Source organism: Nilaparvata lugens, chromosome 6 (assembly GCF_014356525.2).
Source record: "Nilaparvata lugens isolate BPH chromosome 6, ASM1435652v1, whole genome shotgun sequence".
In the NCBI taxonomy this organism is placed as follows: domain Eukaryota; kingdom Metazoa; phylum Arthropoda; class Insecta; order Hemiptera; family Delphacidae; genus Nilaparvata; species Nilaparvata lugens.
Genome location: NC_052509.1, coordinates 4,043,901 through 4,065,488, shown reverse-complemented (window position 1 = coordinate 4,065,488; position 21,588 = coordinate 4,043,901). Strand labels below are relative to the sequence as shown.

At 34.4% G+C, this 21,588-nt stretch overlaps 1 protein-coding gene across 1 annotated transcript; it reads left to right on the top strand.

The window, feature by feature from the left end:
- Positions 1-9: 9 nt before the first annotated feature.
- LOC111044489 (sulfhydryl oxidase 1) lies at positions 10-19,627 on the top strand. Its single transcript, XM_022329651.2, has 2 exons — positions 10-527; positions 14,656-19,627. Exons 1-2 carry the CDS (start codon positions 221-223, stop codon positions 16,371-16,373), a joined length of 2,025 nt encoding a protein of 674 aa, XP_022185343.2. The 5' UTR covers positions 10-220; the 3' UTR covers positions 16,374-19,627.
- Positions 19,628-21,588: the final 1,961 nt, after the last annotated feature.

Here is a 21,588-nt window from a genome sequence, read left to right as displayed (position 1 = left end):
TCTCACAGCTGTGACGTTATTACTTTTCACAGCTGATTACTTCAGTGCATTCTGCTCTCTGTACTTTATGATGTGTAGTACAGAAATTGAATGAAGTAGGCTATCAAAGGTGAAGTGAACTGAACAAGACAGACGACAATCGACAACCTGCCGTGGAAGAGCTCGGTTGTGTGAAAGAAGTGTGTGATCTTGAATTTCAGTTTATAACTCGGATTTCAACATGATTCGATGTTGTGTAGGGAAACTCAGTTCAGTTATTTACATCCTAGTATTTTTTCTGGTTTCTTTTTCTGACCAGAAATCGATTTTAGCGCCAGAAAGACAGAAAATGTATCAGGATGTTGTTTCCGGATTGGGTCTTTACAACAACTTCAAGGAGATAACAGAACTGACACCTATAAATTTTAAGGACTTAGTTTATAGCAAAGAGTCACCGAAACTGTGGATTGTTGAGTTCTACAATAGTTGGTGTGGGCACTGCCATAGATTTGCTCCAATTTACAAGAGTTTTGCCGTAGAAACCTACGGTAAGTTTTAACCGTGCATGACCATGAAACTTGTGGAGTTACCTTGATGTATAGTTTCCTCCTGAAGTATTTTAAGCTGCTTTTGCATGTTGCATGAGACCCATGAGTCGTTCTCTTTTCTCTTCAGAGAGCAATCATTATTTTGTCATAAACTGTAGACTACTTCGGCTTTTCCAAGACAGTTAAAAAGGTATCTATAATAAGCATTGGTCTCCATCATTTCCTATAAAAGTCCTCCGGTTCTAGCAGGTGGTTGTCAAAAAGTATGAATGAGTTAAACGTTATTTTTCCCCTAAAGTTTATCCTTCTCTGAATTCAAACGTCATATTAGGTTTATACATCGATTCCTCTTTTGAAAGTTGGGTGAAATTACTTGAGATAGGTATTACTAACAAACGCCTGTAGAGAACAAATAAATTAGCTCACTGAAAACAAACTTTGGCAGCAAGAAAAATCATATGTATATGCATTTTTAATTGCGCGTTGACATATATACAAGGTTATTTGAAACTTTGCATTTCAAGGATAATATAAAAGAAAAAGGAGCCTCCATCATACGCCAATATTAGAGTAAATTCAGACTATAGAATTATTCATCATAAATCAGCTGTCGAGTGGATTATATATTGCATGCCATGACGCATGCAATTTAATACGGTATCTCAATGTAACTTGGTAAAAAATCAGCTGCTGCGAAGACTATTAATTGCTTGCCTCATTGAATGCAATTTTTATGCACTATTAAATGAACTATTGATTACGTGCAATAACGCATGCAATTAATAACTAAAATAACATAGTATTGTCTCTCAACCTTTCTCTGCTTTGCACTCGGGCAGTCCTGTTGCCAGTATGTCTTGAAGGAGATTAGCTTTTGATGTTAGCATTTTTGATACATCAACCCCAACAGCCATTAGCCGTTTTCACACCGATATCTCGCCGACACGACATACAGACAGGATTTACTCTGATGGACAGTGTAAGAGGAGGCTGCGGTTAATATCTGCGCGAGGTCCACTGTTCACAGAACTACTATTTACTTATATTTCACTTTTTTATTTCTTCAGTCCTACCCAGCAGGTTCCGGGCTGCGGGAGTCGTCAAATAATGTTGTTGTTTTTCCGTTTTATCTTTCAGTTTTGTTAGTTACTTATCAACTTTTAGATTACTTATCTAGTAATCTAGAATTGGAAAGAATTTTGAAAGAATTGAATTTAGAGGAGGCGAGTGGTGCTCTTATAAGAAAAATATATACAGTACCCAGATAGTAGCCCATAGTTTGATTGTTTGAAGGTCTTGTGACAACCTCTCAGAACTGTTCTTGGATGGGTGACCCGACAGTGCGAAAGTTCATGAATAGAGACAACTTGAACATATTCTCGACCATAAACTCTCTCATTAATAAATGAATAATTAGTTTGCTTCACTCAAATAGTAATAATGTGGTAATGTGTGGATTGAGAAATTAAATAGTAAATAAGATTATTTAAGATTTTATTTTAATAATAATCACTAGATCTTATCTATTCTTTTTTCCCTATTCACTTAATAGCAACCATTACCACCATTTGCTGTACCCCTTTTTTTCTTTCACTCTCTCTCTCTCGCTCTCTCTCTCTCTCTCTCTCTGAGGGTGATACCCACTTGAGCCCGGTTTGTGTGTGGGTAATGAGGCGGGTGATAATGAGAGATGGAAGGACCTAATGTTATAGGTGGGTTCCGAATCACCGGGAAGCGATTTACAACTCATCTATATAATAAGAGAGAGTAGGGTTGTGTTTGTTCGTTTGTTCGCATCAAAACATGTCAACTTTTGGATTGCATACCGGAAAAACGGGAATGATTTAGATCTCCAAATTTTGAACATAGATTCTAAAAATATCAATCTCGTGCACCTGGAAGCGCAAATGTCAATTTTCCTTCTAGATTTTTCAGAATTAGTGTTCAAACTTCATTAATATATACTTATAAAATTCTTATCTCACAGACTCACTGATCACGATTTCTGGAAAACTACTAGATGGATTGCAACAAAACTTGGAATATAGCTTCCTTAAACGTCCTAGGTGCTCACTAAGAAATCTTTTGGCGATATTTCAACTCTAAGGGTGGTTTTTAAGGGCGTAAAGTTCGTCTTTTAGCATGTATATTCTTTTTCTCCCAATCTCCTTATTATAATAGAAATGTCCGGATATCATATTATGTTATTATAGATCTATAATCTAGAGAGTACCTCTTCGAAACAGTTGTTAACTGGCTACTTAATTAATAATTTTGACAGGTTGGCATTAAGTTGAGATGACTTCATTAAGTTGGCACCAAGTTGAAGAACGAATCAAAATGCATTTATCGAGAACAAATTGATTGGGCACTGCTGCTTCAATCAGAGCTACTCCTGGGAGATAGTTTTTATTTTTCATAAAACAAACTTTTATGACGGGAGTTGCTTCTATCAAGTGATCCTATTCTATCAAGACTAATTTAATTTTGTTTGTATATCCGATCGCGATAACTGCGATAATTTCGATGAAATTATAATAATTCAGTATGATATATGGAGGGTATTTTCAAAACTTCAGAAGTGTCCGTTGTGGAATGGGAAATTCGGCCAAAATTTAACTTGGGCGGAAGAAAGGGGTCATTTATTAAAACGGCCAAATAGCTGTTGTTCCTTTTCCCAATATTCTACAAAATTCGCTGCAATTGGACTACTATTCTACAGAGCACTTCCAACACATCAATGATTAATCGAATGATTTGACTCAATAGTTTTCATGCTAAGTTGTGGCCTAATCTCAAAAACGATTATAACAATGTTGGTAGAATTGAGATTATAAATGGTTCACAAAAATAATCTTATCTTTCAATTCCCGAAGCGAAGCACGGGTGCCCTGCTAGTGAATAATATTCAGAGGAGTTGGCTCAAGCGGTCACCCTTCCAATGTTAGTATCAGGCACATGATCTTATCTTAACTTATCTAAGCGATAGCTTATCAGCGCGACCACTGAGTCAAACCACTCCCATTCACTCACCTGGTAAACAAATTTAAAAATCTGGTGTGGCGCACTCACACAACTTTCCTTGCCGTTATGAGAATTGATCACCTGACGCTAGTGTTGTCGCGCATCTCAAGTCTACTCATAAACAAAGATCTGAGCCAGCTGGTGACAGGACAATAACGCTGGAGACATACAAGGTCTGCTATCTCTTCATAGTGAATCATATAATAGAATCAACAGTTGCCAACAGTTTGCAATTGGATAATCACATTTTCTCGAATTTCGAGCTTATTTTCAATTTTTGGTGAAAATGTTACTGTACATTAATTGTACAGATTTTCATGCTCAATCTTTTCCACTCAACTTTTTTTGTTTAAATTGTATCTGAAGTCTGATAATTGGGAATCTGAAATCAAACTTTGCATAGATGAGGCGGAGCTCCTGAAATTTTTACAGATATGGGACTTGTGGCAGTTGATGGAACTTATCAATGACTATTTTAGGTATAAATTTAATCAAAATCGTTGGAGCCGTTTTTGAGAAAATCGCGTAAACCCCTGTTTTTGACAACATTTTCTCCATTTTAGCCGCCATCTACAGGGGACCTTGAAACGTATAGAAATTTAGAAATTGAGGTACCTTAATTTTTTTCGGAAAGCAATACTTTCCTTACCTATGGTAATAGGACAAGGAAAGTAAAAATAGGCTATACTGTACTAGGCCAACATATTTATTTATCTGAGAATAGAGCTCATTACTACGTTCTTAATTTGGTCTTGAACTTCCAATTATCATACTGTAAGTTGAATAATCACTTTTATTAAATTGAAGCAAAAAGAAAGTTTGGCAACCTTTGACCTGAAATTATCTCAAATACAATTTGCTGGCAACTATGGTAAAGACAGACAGTACTCTACATGAACTTTCTTGATGATAGAGAGGTAGATGACATTTTAAATGTTTTTATTTTATTGATCAATAGTTGTAGAGGTCGAGAGGTTGCTAATATCGGCTAGTTTGTTGATAAATTGCTTCAAATAAAAACTCTCAAATTGACATTTTAATTTTTGATAATAATTTACTTCGAGCGTCACTCTCTTGATTAAAACTCTAGTTTTTACAAAAACTTCTTTGTTGTATTTTTTTAAGAAGAGATAAGGTACTTTTTCAATTTTAATGTTGTCTTTTTTAAGAGAGATAGGATACTTTTTTCAATTTTAATCTTAAAGGATCCAATTCGAATTCATTTCACACATCCATCTACACATCATCGCAGAATTTATTGTAGTGAAATTGAACTTTTGGTCAAAGAATTCATGAAAATGTCACTTATCTATCTCTCACTTTTGAATTTAAAGTGATGTTGATTGAATCATGTAAAGTGATGAATTCTCTTTACAGTACATAAGTTATATATTTTTAGAATCAAAGAACATTTGATAGTCGATGGAGGTTTATCTGTAACTTTCATAGAAGTTTTCTCTCTCTTCTTCTAGGAAATTTCTAGTTTACATCCAATGCCAAGTCCTATTAATTTGTTTATCCTATCATTAGATTACTCTATAGAGAAAGCATAAAGAACATACTAGCGTACGATTATTCTATGATTAGACACAGTAAAATTGTAAACAAAAATGAATAGAAAAAGTTTACTTATGTTCTTTATTAACTTCTTATCTTGAATTTTTTCCCAATACCTCAGCAAACAATCTAATTTTCAGCTATTAAGTAATATTTTTTTAAATAATTTATCAGTCTGACAAATAGAACTTTGAACAGTTAATTTTTGTTTTTGACTGAAGCTTAGTAATCACACCAACAGAATCTTGAAATATTATTGAAACGCAGAAGCACAAGATAAGCTTGATATCCTTCAAATACAAATGTCGTCAATAATTTATTGTAGAGATTCCCTACAACTATAGGTAATCTATTCCATTACTTTTTCACTAGTAATGTGAATATTAAAATGTAGGTGTCTGTTATGCCGGGTCTACACGACAACGATATTTGCGCAAACTTGGCTCAAAGCCAGGTTTATGCATTTGAGCCAAGTTTACTCAAACCTCTGTTCAAACCTGGCTGAGATTGATCGAAGAAAGCACAAACCTTCAAACGTCAGAAATTTACAACGATCTCCCGTCTACACGACGCAAACCTGGCAGGTTTGCGGTAATATCGTTGTCGTGTAGACCGGGCATTAGAGACATTGAATGGAACCTATATTAATTGACCGAGCGTAGTGAGGTCTAATATTCAAATCGACGGTTTGGCATTTCTCTTAATGTTTAAATGTTCATATGTTGCGCATTTACGGCGAAACGCGGTAATAGATTTTCATGAAATTTGACAGGTATGTTCCTTTTTAAATTGCGCGTCGACGTATATACAAGGTTTTTGGAAATTTTTCATTTCAAGGATATTATATAAGGAAAAGGGAGCCTCCTTCATACGTCAATATTAGAGTAAAAATCAGACTATAGAATTATTCATCATAAATCAGCTGTTGAGTTGACTATAAATTGCATGCCATGACGCATGCAATTCAATATCTCAATGTAACTTGGTAAAAAATTAGCAGCTGTGTAGACTATAAATTGCATGCCTCATCGAATGCAATTTTTATGCACTATTAATAGGATGCAAAGAACTTATAACAGCTCGTCTGGGCGCCTAGGTCTTCTGGTTTTCTCGCGCTAAATTCCGGAAAGCGTTATATGATAATTAAATCTTGTGTAAGCATGATCTGATCAAATAAATAGTTAGTGTATCAGTGTGGATGTGCTTATGGTTTGGAATGTCGTTATAACTGAGCGAGGTCTACTGTTCACAGAACTACTAGTTAACTAATATAAATGGCTATCAATTATCACACAACTTTATTAATTCATACAACAAGTACACCATCAAAAATGATAGGGAGAGAAAAAAGTAAGGTAACCTTGTGCTATTCCTCTCTCAAATTTAGATAATGTTACACATAGTCCGAAATAGGTCAAGTCTAGTAGTTGTTTTTTCAGAATAGTTTGAATTTTAAAAAGTATTTAAATTAATTTTTAAAATTACTACCCTGTGGCTCACCCATCCCTTACAATCTTCTTCAACCCACGAACAAGCAGGAGCTTATGTGCATCACCTTAATCAATTAATAAAATAAACTTGTAAGACGTTGTTGATGAATAAAATTGGAATAATTCAGGGAAGTTCAACAAATTAAAAGAATATCTTGTGGATAAAATTTACTAAAATATGTTAAGCCAGGAGCTTATGTGCATCACCTTGATCAATTAATAGAATAACACGTTGATGATGAATAAAATTGGAATAATTCAGGGAAGTTCAACAAATTAAAAGAATATCTTGTGGATAAAATTTACTAAAATATGTTGAAAATGATCAGAATGGAATAATTTGTAGGAAAAGATGAACTTAATTCTTCTAGACTGAACTTAATTCTTCTATACTAAAATATGTTGAAAATGATCAGAATGAAATAATTTGTAGGAAAATATGAACTTAATTCTTCTAGACTGAAAACTCTCTTAATCTTCTGGAAAATAGATTTCTTTCACTCAGCTGATTGAAAGTTCAGCGACCCATGCAAGAGTTTAATGAACTGTAGAGAAACGAAATTCAAGCAAAAACTATCACCGCTGCTTTCATTATTGTTCAGGTAGACTAAAACACATCACTTCAAATTTGAGCTAACACACCTACACACCATTGTTGGTTCCACTGTAGTGGGTGCATGGTAATTGTAATTGGTAGTGACTGAAGCATGGTAAAACGTGGACGCTTCAGTGCATTCCAAGGTCCTAATTACATCTCTTTGTCTCCCGCAAAAAGAATAAAATCATTGACAATTTTGGTGAAAGTCTTCGGATGAATCTCGTGCACAACATATTGATGAGCTGTGAAGAGAATTTTTCATAGGATGTGGGCCAAAAGTCCTTGACATGATTTGCAGTCTGCCATACTCCTGTACTAGAGAGATATAATGAGATTCACTTTAAACTGTTCAGTATTGATTTAATGGAAATCATTGATGTTATCCATAAGGAGTATTGACAGTTTGATGTTTAATCTCACCACAATATTTTTTCGCATTACTAGGTGTTTTTAAATACGTAAGAATCGCTAATTGCAGAAAGGGAACATGTCCAACTTTTTCAAAAATTGTTTTTTTTTTCAAAATTCAACTATTTAATGTAAGATACATCGTTTGGTTTACTGTATAGAAACAACAACTAGTTTCGGTTTTTCCAAGCCATTTTCAAGTTTTACTTTAAAATTACTATTTTATCAATAAAGATTGTCCTTCCTAAAAAGACAGTGCTCCTATAGATACAGTCATCTTATCTTTCAATTTCAAGCAGAGTATTTCAAGAGGGCTACTTGATTTGTCAATTAATAAAAAATAATACAGTAGCACCTTTTTGTTTTAAAAACTTTTTATAGAAACAACAACAACTAGTTTCAGCATTTCCAATCCATCTTCAAGTTTTACTTTAAAATTGTTATTTTTAATTAACTTTCAATAAAGATTGTGTCCTTTCTAAAAAGACAGCGTTCCTATAAATACAGACATCTTATCTTTAAATTTCAAGCAGGATTGCAAGTCTTCTCAATCATGTTTCAAGTAGAAAATTATCAAGCACCATAAGCCACAACGTTTTCTACAAACCTTATCCACAATACCGTACTATAATATTATCATGTTGTACTGGTTTCAATCCAATTAATCGACACGACAAACACTCTCAGATCTATATTGTGCCTCATACGGCATGAATATTTTTTATGTAGTTTTGTAAATTTATATACAATTTATTTTTAAAATTCAAAGTGAATAAGGCTGATCCACAAGTGATTCGAACAATCGAACAATTGGAATCGAACACTTAATAAATTACAATTCTATTCAGGCCTAACTAACTTGTTATTTATCATCAGATGTTATTTATCACCAAAGTTATTAACAAAATGTTAATAACCTAATCCATATGGATTCTATTAGATTGAACGGAACTTGACAAACACATATGTTCATCATGTGTATGATAAGTTATGTTCAAACTAATAGAATCTATAAGGATTGAGTTATTAACTTTGGTGTAAACGCAGCTTTATACGTTGCAATCATTCATGAAGATTGTTTCATTCTATGCTTATCACTTTTTACCTATTCATTAATCTATTATATTCGCCAATTTATTTATACAATATGATAATTTTCACTGAGTCTAACAAGACCCATACTGTACCTAGTGGTACAAAACAAAATAGCACTGAACACTATTAAACCATAAATGAATGCCAATGATTTAATTAAACACTTATCATTTTCCAATCTTATTCAGCAATCACTCTTTATTCATTTTTCAAATTTGTTTATGAATGATGTTTGCCAATGTGGTTGGCAATCTTTACTCCTCGGGGAATCCTAGAAAAAGAAGAAGACAGGAGAAGGTGAGAAGGAAAAGGAGAAGAGGAGATAGAGAAGAAGGAGAAGAAGAAGAAGAAGAAGAAAAAGAAGAAGAAGAAGAAGAAGATATTAACATCAGATCCATCCCTGATGAATTCATTGCAAACCCCATAACTGATCCTCCAGAGATCAATACAATTCACCAGAGATGCTCGAAATATCTAATGACGTTGTTATCTTATCCCAGTTACCCTGGTAACAAGCACTGGTGAGTGTTAATACCCCCACGCAGATGCGGGGGTCGAACTCTGACCACCAAACATCCCTTGTACCCACCCACCCCACAGAGGGGGGACTACCAAACATCCCCTTATAATCCCCCCGTGAAAAGGGGGGATTACATTGTTCCAGATGGAAATTGAATGGACCGGGTCATTTACGTCACTACGGGGGAGATTTAATGGAGATAATCCTCCTATTTTCTCTCTCTCTTTCTCTCTCACTCCCTCTCTCTCTCCGGGAGCTTATCTTGGCACTTACCATAATAGCAATGGGCTTTATATGTATCAGTAGGTTTTTGTGTAGAGGAAAGTTGTATGGGTGGGTTAAAATGTAGAAAAAAGAAACTTCACCCATGTACCCTGGAATGGAACGCGTCTTATTTACTGAGGATGAGGCTCACATCAGTCTTAGACTTGTGCATGAGTAAAAGCATGATGAAAGGTTCTAGTTTGGTTCTTGGTTCTCATGATCAAGAGTAAATGCGTGATGAAGGATGAGAAACAAAGATGAAAGGTTCTATTTTTCTGAGGTTTATGATGCCCATATCAGTCTTAGACTTTAACAAGAGTAGAGGCCTGATAAACAGAGATGAAAGGACGTATTTTTCTGAGGATGATGACCACATCAGTCTTAGACTTGTGCATGAGTAAATGCATGATAAACAAATATGAAAGGTTCTATTTTTCTGAGGTTGATGATGCCCATATCAGTCTTAGACTTGTACAAGAGTAAATGCATGAGATAAACAAAGATGAAAGGTTCTATTTTTCTGAGGTTTATGATGCCCATATCAGTCTTAGACTTATACAAGAGTAGAGGCCTGATGAACAGAGATGAAAGAACCTAATTTTTCTGAGGATGATGCCCTCATCGGTATTATGCTTTTACATCAGTAATATATGGCATGAAGAAAAGAGATCAAATGACCTATTATTCTGAGGATGAAGCCCACATTTATCTTAGGCTTGTGCATGAGTAATTATTGAAGGCATGATGAAGAGAGTTGAAAGGAGCTATAGTTTTTGGTGGGTTTTGAACCACCGGGAGGTGAGTTTGAAGCTGCTCAGTTAATTCATTGATTTATTACCAACTTGTACTTTTTTAATGTCTGTGAGAGAAATTGCTAAGTATTGAGTTACTTAGTTCTCAATTAAATAATTTATCAGTAATAAGTGGAAAGTTTAAATAATAGTTTGATGTTTCTATACTGGAGATCATTACTTCAAATATATTCGGAAAATTCTATCAGCTAAAACCCCTCCTCTTCCATGATTTACAATCGTCAATAGAGGTCGTTTGTAAGCCATAAATCCAAGGCCAGATATAAAGCCAGGTTATTACCACGGTAACAAACGTCCAATACACATGAGCTCCAATGCCTAACCTCCATTATTCCCAACAGATACAGTATTGTAACAATCTTATCAGATTACAATGTCAGTAGCTATTAGGTTTGAAGGTCTCTATCTGTTTTCTACTGTTTCCAACCAATTTTTTACCAAGTGATTTATAGGCCTATGTGTGCCAAATGATTTTTTCCCAGATATTCATAGATGAGTAAAAAAGGAATATTCGAAAAAAGGCCACACCACAGCCATAGACTACTTCTAGGGCCGGTTTCCGAGCTCGGGATTTAGCTAAGTCCTAGACTTTAAACAGCTGGAGTCAGAAAATTGGCTTTCCAAAACTGGGCGTAGTCACAGTCATTGTCATAGTCATGTTTGAATTAAATTTCGAAAAACTAGAAAATTGAACACAAAATAAAATAAAGAGAAAATAGTGAAAGCTATTTTGAATTATTCAGAAATGTCCAATTTCGTCAAGGAAAAACGTTTCCAATTATAGAAATGAGAAAATAAAAACTACGACTACTGTTATAAAAGCTTCGACTAGATACGCCCCGTTTTGGAAAGCCAATTTTCTGACTCCAGCTGTTTAAAGTCTAGGACTTAGCTAAATCCCGAGCTCGGAAACCGGCCCTTAATGTCAATAAGTCCACAATCATAGTTGATTATAATATATTCTAAGACTAGCAGGTAACCCGTGCTCCGCAAGGGTATAATTAAAAGCTTGACAAACTGAATAATTGACCTACTGTATTGGAATCTTAAAGCATTTTAAATAGGCCTTTAACTATCCTCTGTAAATAAAGAATCTATAAAATTCCAAGTTAATCAGTCCAGTAGTTCAGACGTGATGATGAGACGACGTGTAGTTCATCCCTTATGTTTATAAGCCGATTCTTTCCTTTATTATATAATAGATTATTTATTTACCGTATTAGTTTAGCACAAACAATACAAAGATCGGAAAAGAAAAACAGGCTATTGCCCAAAACTTCTTCAAATTCTAGATTAATCATAGAAATAAAATAAAAATATATATCTCAGTACCCTTTTATAGTTATTTGTATATCTAGAGTGAAAAGTACGACTTTTTCTCCCTGAGGGAAAAGTTTGAAGCCCGAGGCGAAGCCGAGGGCAACAATTTTCCTGAGGGAGAAAAATTATTTTTCACTCGTGATGTACACAACATTTTTCCTCCATCTACATTTTTTTATAGAAACTGCAAATAAAATCATTTCAATAACTTACGTATTGGTGACAATGTTTCCTAACAACATAACCTAAAACCTAAAACCTAAACAGCGGCCGTCTGATTGGCACTGCCGATTGCGCTATCTAGCAAAAGTTGTCACAATTATATCAGCTGGGTGTCTACCAAAAATGGCTGACTCCAGATCACGCGGTTCAGATTTGAATTGCAGATCAAAAATATTTGTTGGCTGATATTTTGAATAGAATAAGATATTTTAAAAATTGTATAAATTTTTATCGTATTAAGAAGTAATTTCATACAAACATATATTTCATGAGTTGATCAAATTTCTGGTTGTGGTATTGAATTCAGTTGACTCAATGACAGACACCTCTTTATGCTTTCTCATCTGAGCTTAGACCTTCTAACCTATTATAATGTAAGTTTTTATAACAGAGATGCTTCCCATGTTATTTAAATGGAGTCACTTTTACTCCCTAGGGAGTTTTTCTGTTTTTTACTACCGAGAGCGAAAAAGTGACACTTTAGTATTATGTTTCAGGGAGTAAAGTAAGTACTTTAGCCAGTAGGTGGAGGAAAAATTATTTTATTACAACATGTTTCGGACATTAAAGCATTGAAGTCTTGAAAATGGCTTCAATGTCTGAAACATGTTGTGATAAAATAATTTAAAAGGGTACTGAGATATATATTTTTATTTTATTTATATTAAAAGTAGCCCTAAAGAAAAAAGACAGTAGAACGTAGATTATGTTTGATGTTTTTATTTATAAAAAATTATTTGTGGAAAAAATTATTTGTAGCTATTAAGATTTATCAGGATTGAAGCGAACAGGCCTTCACGTAAATGTCAATATTTCCACTTTAATGAGATCCACTTCGATCTGTCAGCAATACCTTATGCATAACATCAGAGCTTCTCATCTAATCAATGCTGACAATTGGTCGTAAACCTTACCATAGCATGTCATTATGACTATCAACCCTCCATCTGTTATGTCTAAATTGTTATTAGCATTGATTTGGAATACCTACACCTGACTACCTGACAACCGAATTTTGTTTGCATGTCAACAAACGAAAAACAAAACATTTATTCTTCTCTTTCTCTGTCTTTATTGTTCTCTCTCTTCAAAAAAAAACAGTTATCAGTTAATGTCATGCCAATTGCTTGACTGTGCATGAAATTATTACAAATTACGTATGCACAATAACTCACCCAGTACCTTAAAACATTAATCTTCTACACGCCCGACCATTTATTGAAATCAAATTATTTCTGGTTTCTTCCTCCAGCTAATTTTTGTTCCATCCTCGTAATTCACTGAATACTAAGGAATAACTGTCTACAATAAGAAAAGTTCGACTCAAGTTTATGACCCACAATAGAATTTTTATGAAGTGTCAAACTTCGCAATTTTCTAGAATAGTTTTTAGTTGAGTGTTGTACAGGTGAAAAATTAGCTAGTTGAAACTAATTACGGCTTTCATGTGCAGGAAATGTTGAGTGATAATTTTCTAAAACTTGGAGCTGTGTTCAGCTCTCAAAATAATTGCAACTTTTTACGTCTGGTTTGAATTTCATTTGCTTCTTTCTATTTCTATATATTTCCGAAAATTCTAACTAGCTATATAGATAAACTTGATAAATGCATAGTTGGTCGAAACCATCTTCTTTATTTAATACTAGCAGGTAACCCGTGCTCCGCAAGGATCTAATTAGAAACTTGACAAACTGAAAACTTGACCTACTGATATCTTGAAGTATGCTTCCAACCATCCTTGGTGAATTAAGAATCTATTATGCAAATTTTTTTTTATGCCAACTTTTCATTTTAATAATAATAATAATTTATTATTCAATTTTTTTTATGCCAACTTTTCATTTTAATGAAGTGTTGAGAGCAACATCTATGTGGAAAAGCGACCTCTCTTGACCTAGAATTTCATGCTCATTACAGTATTTACTGATCATTGAATACTATTAATTCCTTCACTGAACATAAGTTAAGTTATGAAATGTGTTATACATTTTCATTGATCTTGATAAACATTGCTGAATGCATACTATCCACAGATGTAAGCTCGCTAATTCCTGAAAGGAGAGAATAATCATAATAATTTCAAGTTAATCAGTCCAGTAGTTCAGACGTGATGATGCGTCATTCGTGCATTATTTCCTATCCCGTATTAGTCAATTCTTTCTTTCATTATATTACAAATATTATTATAGATATCTGCCCCATCACTCCTACAACAGTACAGAAAGTAATTTTGATGACAACAATATTCTCAAGACTTTTATTGGTTTGGAGTCCCTGGCAGAAGTTCCACCTCGCCAAGACCGGCAATTTAACGTTTACATCCGATAAAAATCTATAAAGTAAGCCATTACTCATTAAGGTGCGTACAGACTTTCGCTCTGCTCCGCAACCGAACGTCACTCCAGCAGAGCGATTGATGATCGACCGGGGAGCAACAGTGGTTCGACCGGGGAACGCGAGAAGATCTAACATCTTCCGTAATGTTCATGATGGGTGCGTGGGCGGTGCGACTGTGGTTCGATGGTGGTACGAGGGCGGTACGAGGGAGGAGCGTGCTCGGTGCTGGTTGGAAGCGCGAATATGTGTACGCAGCTTAAGAAAACAGTGATTGCATCTTTGTTTGTTGTCTGTGATTTCTATTTTTCAAAATACCAGAATTTATATTGGTAGTTGAATGCATGAAATATAATGTACAAGAAATAACTTTTTATAGTTGTCAATCTCCCACCTCAATCAATTGAGGTCTGAAAATGTTCAAACAATTGAAACTGTTGTAAATCTCTGTTCTAATTCTTGTTCTCAAATTATTGTGTTTCAGATTGGAGAGAAGTGGTCGGCATAGGCGCAGTGGACTGTGCCAACGACAAAAACAACCAGCTATGTCGCGACTACGAAATCATGGCCTACCCGAGTCTCAAGATCTTCCCTGTCCATTCGCCCGACACATTCCTGGGAGACGACTGGCAGAAAGGACACGTAGACGACATGGTAACCGCACTCGTCAAGGAGCTCGAAACCGAACAGTACTCGGGCTACTCCAAGAAGAACCTCAACCTCAAACCTTTCAACGAATCCGACCTCAATCTGTTGTGGTTCAACGTTCCTCCCACTGTCAAATACACGTTCCTTGTAGTACAGGACGAGACCAATGTGAGTTACAATTTAGGCTCAGAGGTTGCTCTAGATCTTCTCCCTGTGAAAGAATCACAGACAAGGACGGTTTACACCAGCAACAAGGGCTTGATGTTGACTCTACCCACCACTATCACCCCTAACGTTTACGCAGTCAACAGATCCAACAACCATGTAGAAAATCTACAACTGGAGGATGCAACAGTGAAAGGGATTATCGATAAAGTTGTTGCGTTCCTGAAGGCAAACGGTATCAACGCTTCACTCACTGAAAAGAAGGATGTGAGCGATTTCGAGTTTGATTTCTATCAAGCTAAACGAGTCATGGAGAGTTTGGAGGAAATACGCAAGAAATTGGACAAGAAAAACTTGTCCGACGTGATTTTCCAGGTTGATTTGGAAAGTGCGTTGCAGTATTCGTTGTACCATGAAATTGGAAACAAGAAGGATATTGTGGGTGAGAAAATGGAAGCTTTGAAGAACTATCTGGCGGTGTTGGAAAAGTATTTCCCGTTCGGTAAAGAGGGTAAAACGTTTTTGTCCAACTTGAAAAACGACATGATGGGTAGAGATGCAATCAAAGGTGACAATTTCACCATCATTTCTAAACAGTATGAAAACAACTCACATGCCCCATTCTTGACTAAACAGGATTGGATAGGGTGTAAGGGGAGTCAGGCACACTTCAGAGGGTACCCTTGTGGCTTGTGGACCATGTTCCACATGTTAACAGTGCAGGCGAACCTTAGGGAACGAGATGCACCATCCAGTAGCGATCCACAGGAAGTTTTGAAGGCCATGACAGGGTACATCACATACTTCTTCGGGTGCACAGATTGTTCGGAGCACTTCCAAACGATGTCGCCAACAATGCCGGGTAATGTGAGCAACCATGACGACAGTGTGTTGTGGCTGTGGAAGGCACACAACTCGGTCAACCAGAGGTTGGCGGGTGATGTAACCGAGGATCCTGAACACCGGAAGGTGCAGTTCCCGTCGGCGCAGACTTGTGCGGCTTGCCGAGATGATAACGGGGAATGGGTGTCCGAGGAAGTGTTGAGGTTCCTGAGAAGGATGTACTCGAACATCTCCTACATCCAGTGGAGCGATCTGCTGACAACGCCGCAACCTTCCACGACCACAGAACGAACTCCGGCTGAGTCGCCCTACTCGAAAAGACTGAGGCACGAAACTGTTGGCCACGAGAACGGGTTTCTGTCTCACAACGGCAACTCGTCCAATAGCAGATCCACGTGGGATTTTAACCTTTTCGACATCAGTCTTTGTGTAGTTCTGTACGTCAGCTCGGTCGTCATTCTGTTTATGGTTTGTGTTAAGTTTGTCGTGCGCAAAGGATATAGGAAGAAGCCGTATTCGTTTGATGCTGGGCATGGCAAGGTTTAATTGAAAAACCTCGTGTTTCTGACACATTGCTTAGGCACGGCAAGGTTTAATTCAAGAACCTCGTGTTTCCAACAAGATACTTTGGCATGGCAAGGTTTAATTGAAGAACCTCGTGACCAAGATACTACTACCATTCCTGATAATATACTGCTCAAGACATTATATAGATAGTTCTTCAAACTAGAACTACTACCTGTTCACAAAACGTTTCTCCCTATATTCAACATAATGTAGATAGATAGATGGTGATATAATCTACCGGTTTAAAAAACGTGTCTCCCCTTAGGTGTAAAGATAGGTAGTGATTTAAATTACAATTCACAAAATGTATACTCTCTATATTCAAAATAGGTAAATAGATAAGTAGTGATTCAAACTACAATTATTAGGGTACTACCTGTTCATTAAACGTTTCCTCCCCATATTTAACATAGGCCAAAGATGATGTTTTAATTTTTGATTAATAACTTATATTATACCTTTCTCCACATAGTCAACTGATGTTAGTTTGCATCAAGCTATATCGATTTTAATCGTTGATCAGTGCAATACTAAGGCCTGGTTTCTAGGACAACTGTTTGTTTAATGGTCTATTAGGTTTAATAAGTGTCTTACAAAACCGGGCGGGCCTGTGTCGGGTCTTATGCACATTCTAGGTTCAATTCTAATCTGAGATCACATGAAATAATCGTTTCAGATATCATGTGTACATTTCGTGCATAAAACACCATATGATACAATATGGTTTAAACTTAGATGGTGCATGCAGTCCCTATTATTCAAATCAGTTGACCTGGGTTGGAGTTGCCCAGATTCTGGATTAAACTTTAACTTGCGATTAGAAATTAAGAACAAAGTTAGACGGTCTTGTAGAATTCTAATCAAGTTTTAATTTTTTATGATTTTAAATTTAGAACAACTTACTTCACTTATTGAACTCAAACCAAATATGGTGTTTTAATGTGTGATTAAAAATCTACCCGAAACAATTTCTGAAAAATTCAACCTAGTTTGTGGGAGTATTTATAGCTTTTTATTTTAATCTCTGATCCAAAATACACAATAGTCCACAGTTCACAACTATTATAGGAAAGGTTTAGGTCATTTATTTCATTCTTTCACTGGATATATCGTTAGAACTATCCTCATTCCATGAACTGCAACCAATGTTTGAAAGGTTTTTGTACAGAATTTATGGCCTAACTTGTTTCCATGCTAGTCTATAAAATGATACCAAAAGACATGAATACGAATGTGTTAGTGTGTTATGAAAAGCGTGTGAATGTTTCTTGATATTGTTAGGCATTTTTATCCACTTTATTGCATTTATTCGGGCTCAATAATACAAGCTAAATGATCAAAAACTATGACTATATCGTCTATAAATTGTCACGGTTGAATTATTCCTTAAAATAATAATTATTGCCAACATTCACTAGGATAAAATTTTGTTCACATTTAATGAGATGATTCAAGTCTTGAGTTTTCAATTCAATTTTTTCCCAGACTCGTAGATATTGTTTTAGAAGATGATAATTTAAACTTAATTTAAAAAAAGAATGGAATATTTGTGTACTTTTATCACGTTTTAAGAGGATTGGATTGTAATGTACTAAATCTTCTGTTTTAGTTATTAACTTTATTAGTTATAGTACAATCCTAGTTTAAATATTTTTTATAGATAAAACAATCAGTCAGTTTATATTGATGTTCACTGGAATAGAATATGAGTAATTCAATCAACTTATTCGGCTTGAGTCTTTTATTCTATTGAAGTCATGAGACTACCTTACATCAATCAATATCTATCCATAACAGAATAGGATACGGCATTAATAAATTGTCAAAACTTATCCAACCCCTCAGTCTATTACAGCCTCCGATCTTTTACTTGGTTTCTTTTATGTAGATAATTTTTGTTTTTAAATGTAAATGTTTAATTTGATTGGATCTGGGATGGTATTGTTTGTAAATGTGATATTATATATCAAATAATGTAAAAAGCTGTGGAACATTTGTACAAAATTGTATAGGTTGTATTATAGGAAAAGATTGTAAAGAATAATATGATAGGAAAGATCTTGTAGAAAGATAGAGAATTGTTTTTAATGCTTGACTGATCGTGCTGTAACAATGTAACATAATTGAGAGGTGGAAATCAGTGCATTTTAATTTTTGATTGTGTTTCTTTCAATAAATTTGATTGGTTTGAGACTTTATTGCTTTGAGTAATCGTAAACAAAGTTTTAATTAACTGAAAGTGTGTTGTGGGTGTCAATGTTGGAACTGTAGGCTGATTCATACATTTTTCGCGTCAAGAGACTGATTCAATTTTTCAGCTATAAAAATTGACTTTTAGCCTCTCCTTATAATACGTATTTGTCGAATTATTTAAATAAAACTAAAAGAGTTTCCGACAAAAATTCTAAATTCCTCTGATACCATTGATTCTCATTTCATAATCCAATGCAAGCTTCGATTTAAATAATCAAATTTTTATTGTATTTAGCCACTACCTCCGTAAACAGCCTCTGGTAGTGATATAGGTCATTTACCATACGGTATTTTGATTGAGAAATTTCTATAATTGTTATTTAGATAAATCACAGTTTTGGTATGATTACAGAGCTAACAATCCAATTAGATATGTATCTACATAACTTGAAGAAAATTTTATTTTTCTCAATTATTATTCGTCAATTCTAATCTTTCACAAACTAGTGTAATGTACAATTTAGAATCTGAGAGTTTTTTGTGTAGCCTATTTTATATTGTGATTATCATGTAACAATATCTGATAATTAGAACTATCATAAGCTGCAATTGAGAGAATTTATTATTGATCTCCAAACATTTCAAGACTACAAGAAAAGTCCCAAACCTACAATTATCTTTATGAAACTAAATTTTAGAAGAGACAGTTGTTGATTCTTAGATTTTTCTCAAAACAATTAACTCACAAGAAATGTCACAATTTTTGTTAGTTTTGTAATATTATTTATTATGATGATTATGTTATCGCTAAGTCTGTTATTTATTTTATTACTGCTGTTTTATTTTCAAATCGTTTATGTTTAGAACTGTGATAAGTACTATTGTCCATGTGCCTTCCTTCCTATTGCATCACAAAATATACAAATATTGAGTCTGATTTTGTTTTATATTTGTAACCCAATGATGACGACTAGAAAGTATGGAAGTTTCATCAACTATCATTGTTATAATAATCAATAAATGGTCAATTTTCTTAAAAACGTTTTGCAGTTTTTTACATTAACACTACCCTACATTCGTTCCTTATACATTTTTATCTCATTTTTCTCAATTATTATTATTATTCATCAATCTTAATATGTCACAAACTATAGTGTAATGTACAATTTAAAAGCTGAGAGTTTTTTGTATATTATATTGTGACACAGAATTAATATAGCAGATTTTAGAATTATAGAATTAAATATATAATATTATAGATTTCTCTGATTGTGATTATCATGAAACAATATCCAATAATTAGAACTATCATAAACTGTAATTGAGAGAAATATTGGTACTAGAACATTCTAGAATATTCTTCAGATTCTTCAATTATCTTCAACTTTTTAAAGTTCGATATGAAAACATAGACAGTTCGAATGTTATCTTATTTGTTGAATTTCTATTGATATCGTGGAACTTTATAAACAAATTAGATGTTCAAATGATTATTAGTTATTCAATCTCTTTTTCTCTTTAATATAGATATCTGAGATTTGAAGTTTCGAGAAATAGGCCTACACGCTTCACACAATCATTTCTCTTGAGATACATTTCGTATAGGATTGGGGTATTCACAATTTATTTAGAACTTGCAACAAGAAAGAAGAAGTGAAATAGAAATGAAGTTTATCTTCTCTATAAAACCACGTTTACACCATACAACAAATAATGTTGTTCACAAATTTTTTTCTAAAAATTCGTCTTTTATCTGGTAGAAAACTAGCTGTGATTTTTAAGAAATTTGCAACAAATTGCTGAATTTTTTTGAAATCTTAGTTGACAACTGGTGTAAAAGTGGCTTGAAAACGATAACTTCCACTTTTCATTTATACTTACATCAACTTTCCTTCCAGTAGAGAACAAGTCCAGTAACCAGGTACTTTTTGCTGGGAAAACCTCTGAACACGCTGATATTTTTCGTGCTATTATTCTGGAGTATTGGACAACTTAAATACAAAAAGCTGACCTTAAGGATAAATATTTCAAACACTCATAACTTTTGGCACAATACAATAATCAGATCATTCTAATCTCAAGGCGGTTCAAACGCATATTCGAAAAATGGAAAATTTATCCCTGAGTGTACTTTAACCCATGTTTCCTTACACAAAAAAATCATGTTTTTGGACTCAGGGGACCTTGAAACGTAAAGAAAACTTGAAATTAGGGTACCGTACCTTAATTTTTTTTGGAAAGCAATACTTTCCTTACCTATGGTAATAGGGCAAGGAAAGTAAAAAATGGCCAATTTTTTTATTAAAAGCTACTTATTTCAGAAACCCATGATGATAAAGAATTGTACCTATTGTACTTGGTCCTCAATTGTAGAGCAGAATGTGTTTTCCTTTCGACGTAAATTATTCATGGAAAATTATATTTTTGTTAAATTCGATTTGCTCGTAAAAAAAATCAAGAGGAATGAGATTTATTCCTTATTTTTAAGGTCTCTACAGTTTTTCGATAGAGAAAAGTGGTTCAAGATAGATTTAAGGCAACTCAGTTTATGGAGTATGGAATTCTCTAAAATTTGAGACCAATCGCAAATTCCTATCAAGTACCAGTCTCTATTTAGAGGTGAAAAAAATAGAAAAAATGAAATTCTTCATTTTTTTATGTGGCTGTAACTTAGAACGGTCTATCTGGTTATAGAGCACAAAGTTAGGCCCAGTGGGATTTTGAATCAGGACTTGAAATAGTGAAAATCGGAAGTTATGGTCGATTAAAAACAGTTTTCTCTAAATTTTGATTTTTCCTAAAATTCCACAAGTTTTTGAAAATTGGTAACTCAGCACGCAATGAATGATAGAGAAATCCAAAATATTCCATTTTCTTAGAAATTTTATTATCTAGAAAAAGGCAAGAGTGAGTTTTACTGTCCGATTGCATGATTTGGCGAAAATCGCAGAAAACTAGAAAAGGAAAAGAAAATTCGAGGTTTTTGGGGCACCCATGTAAA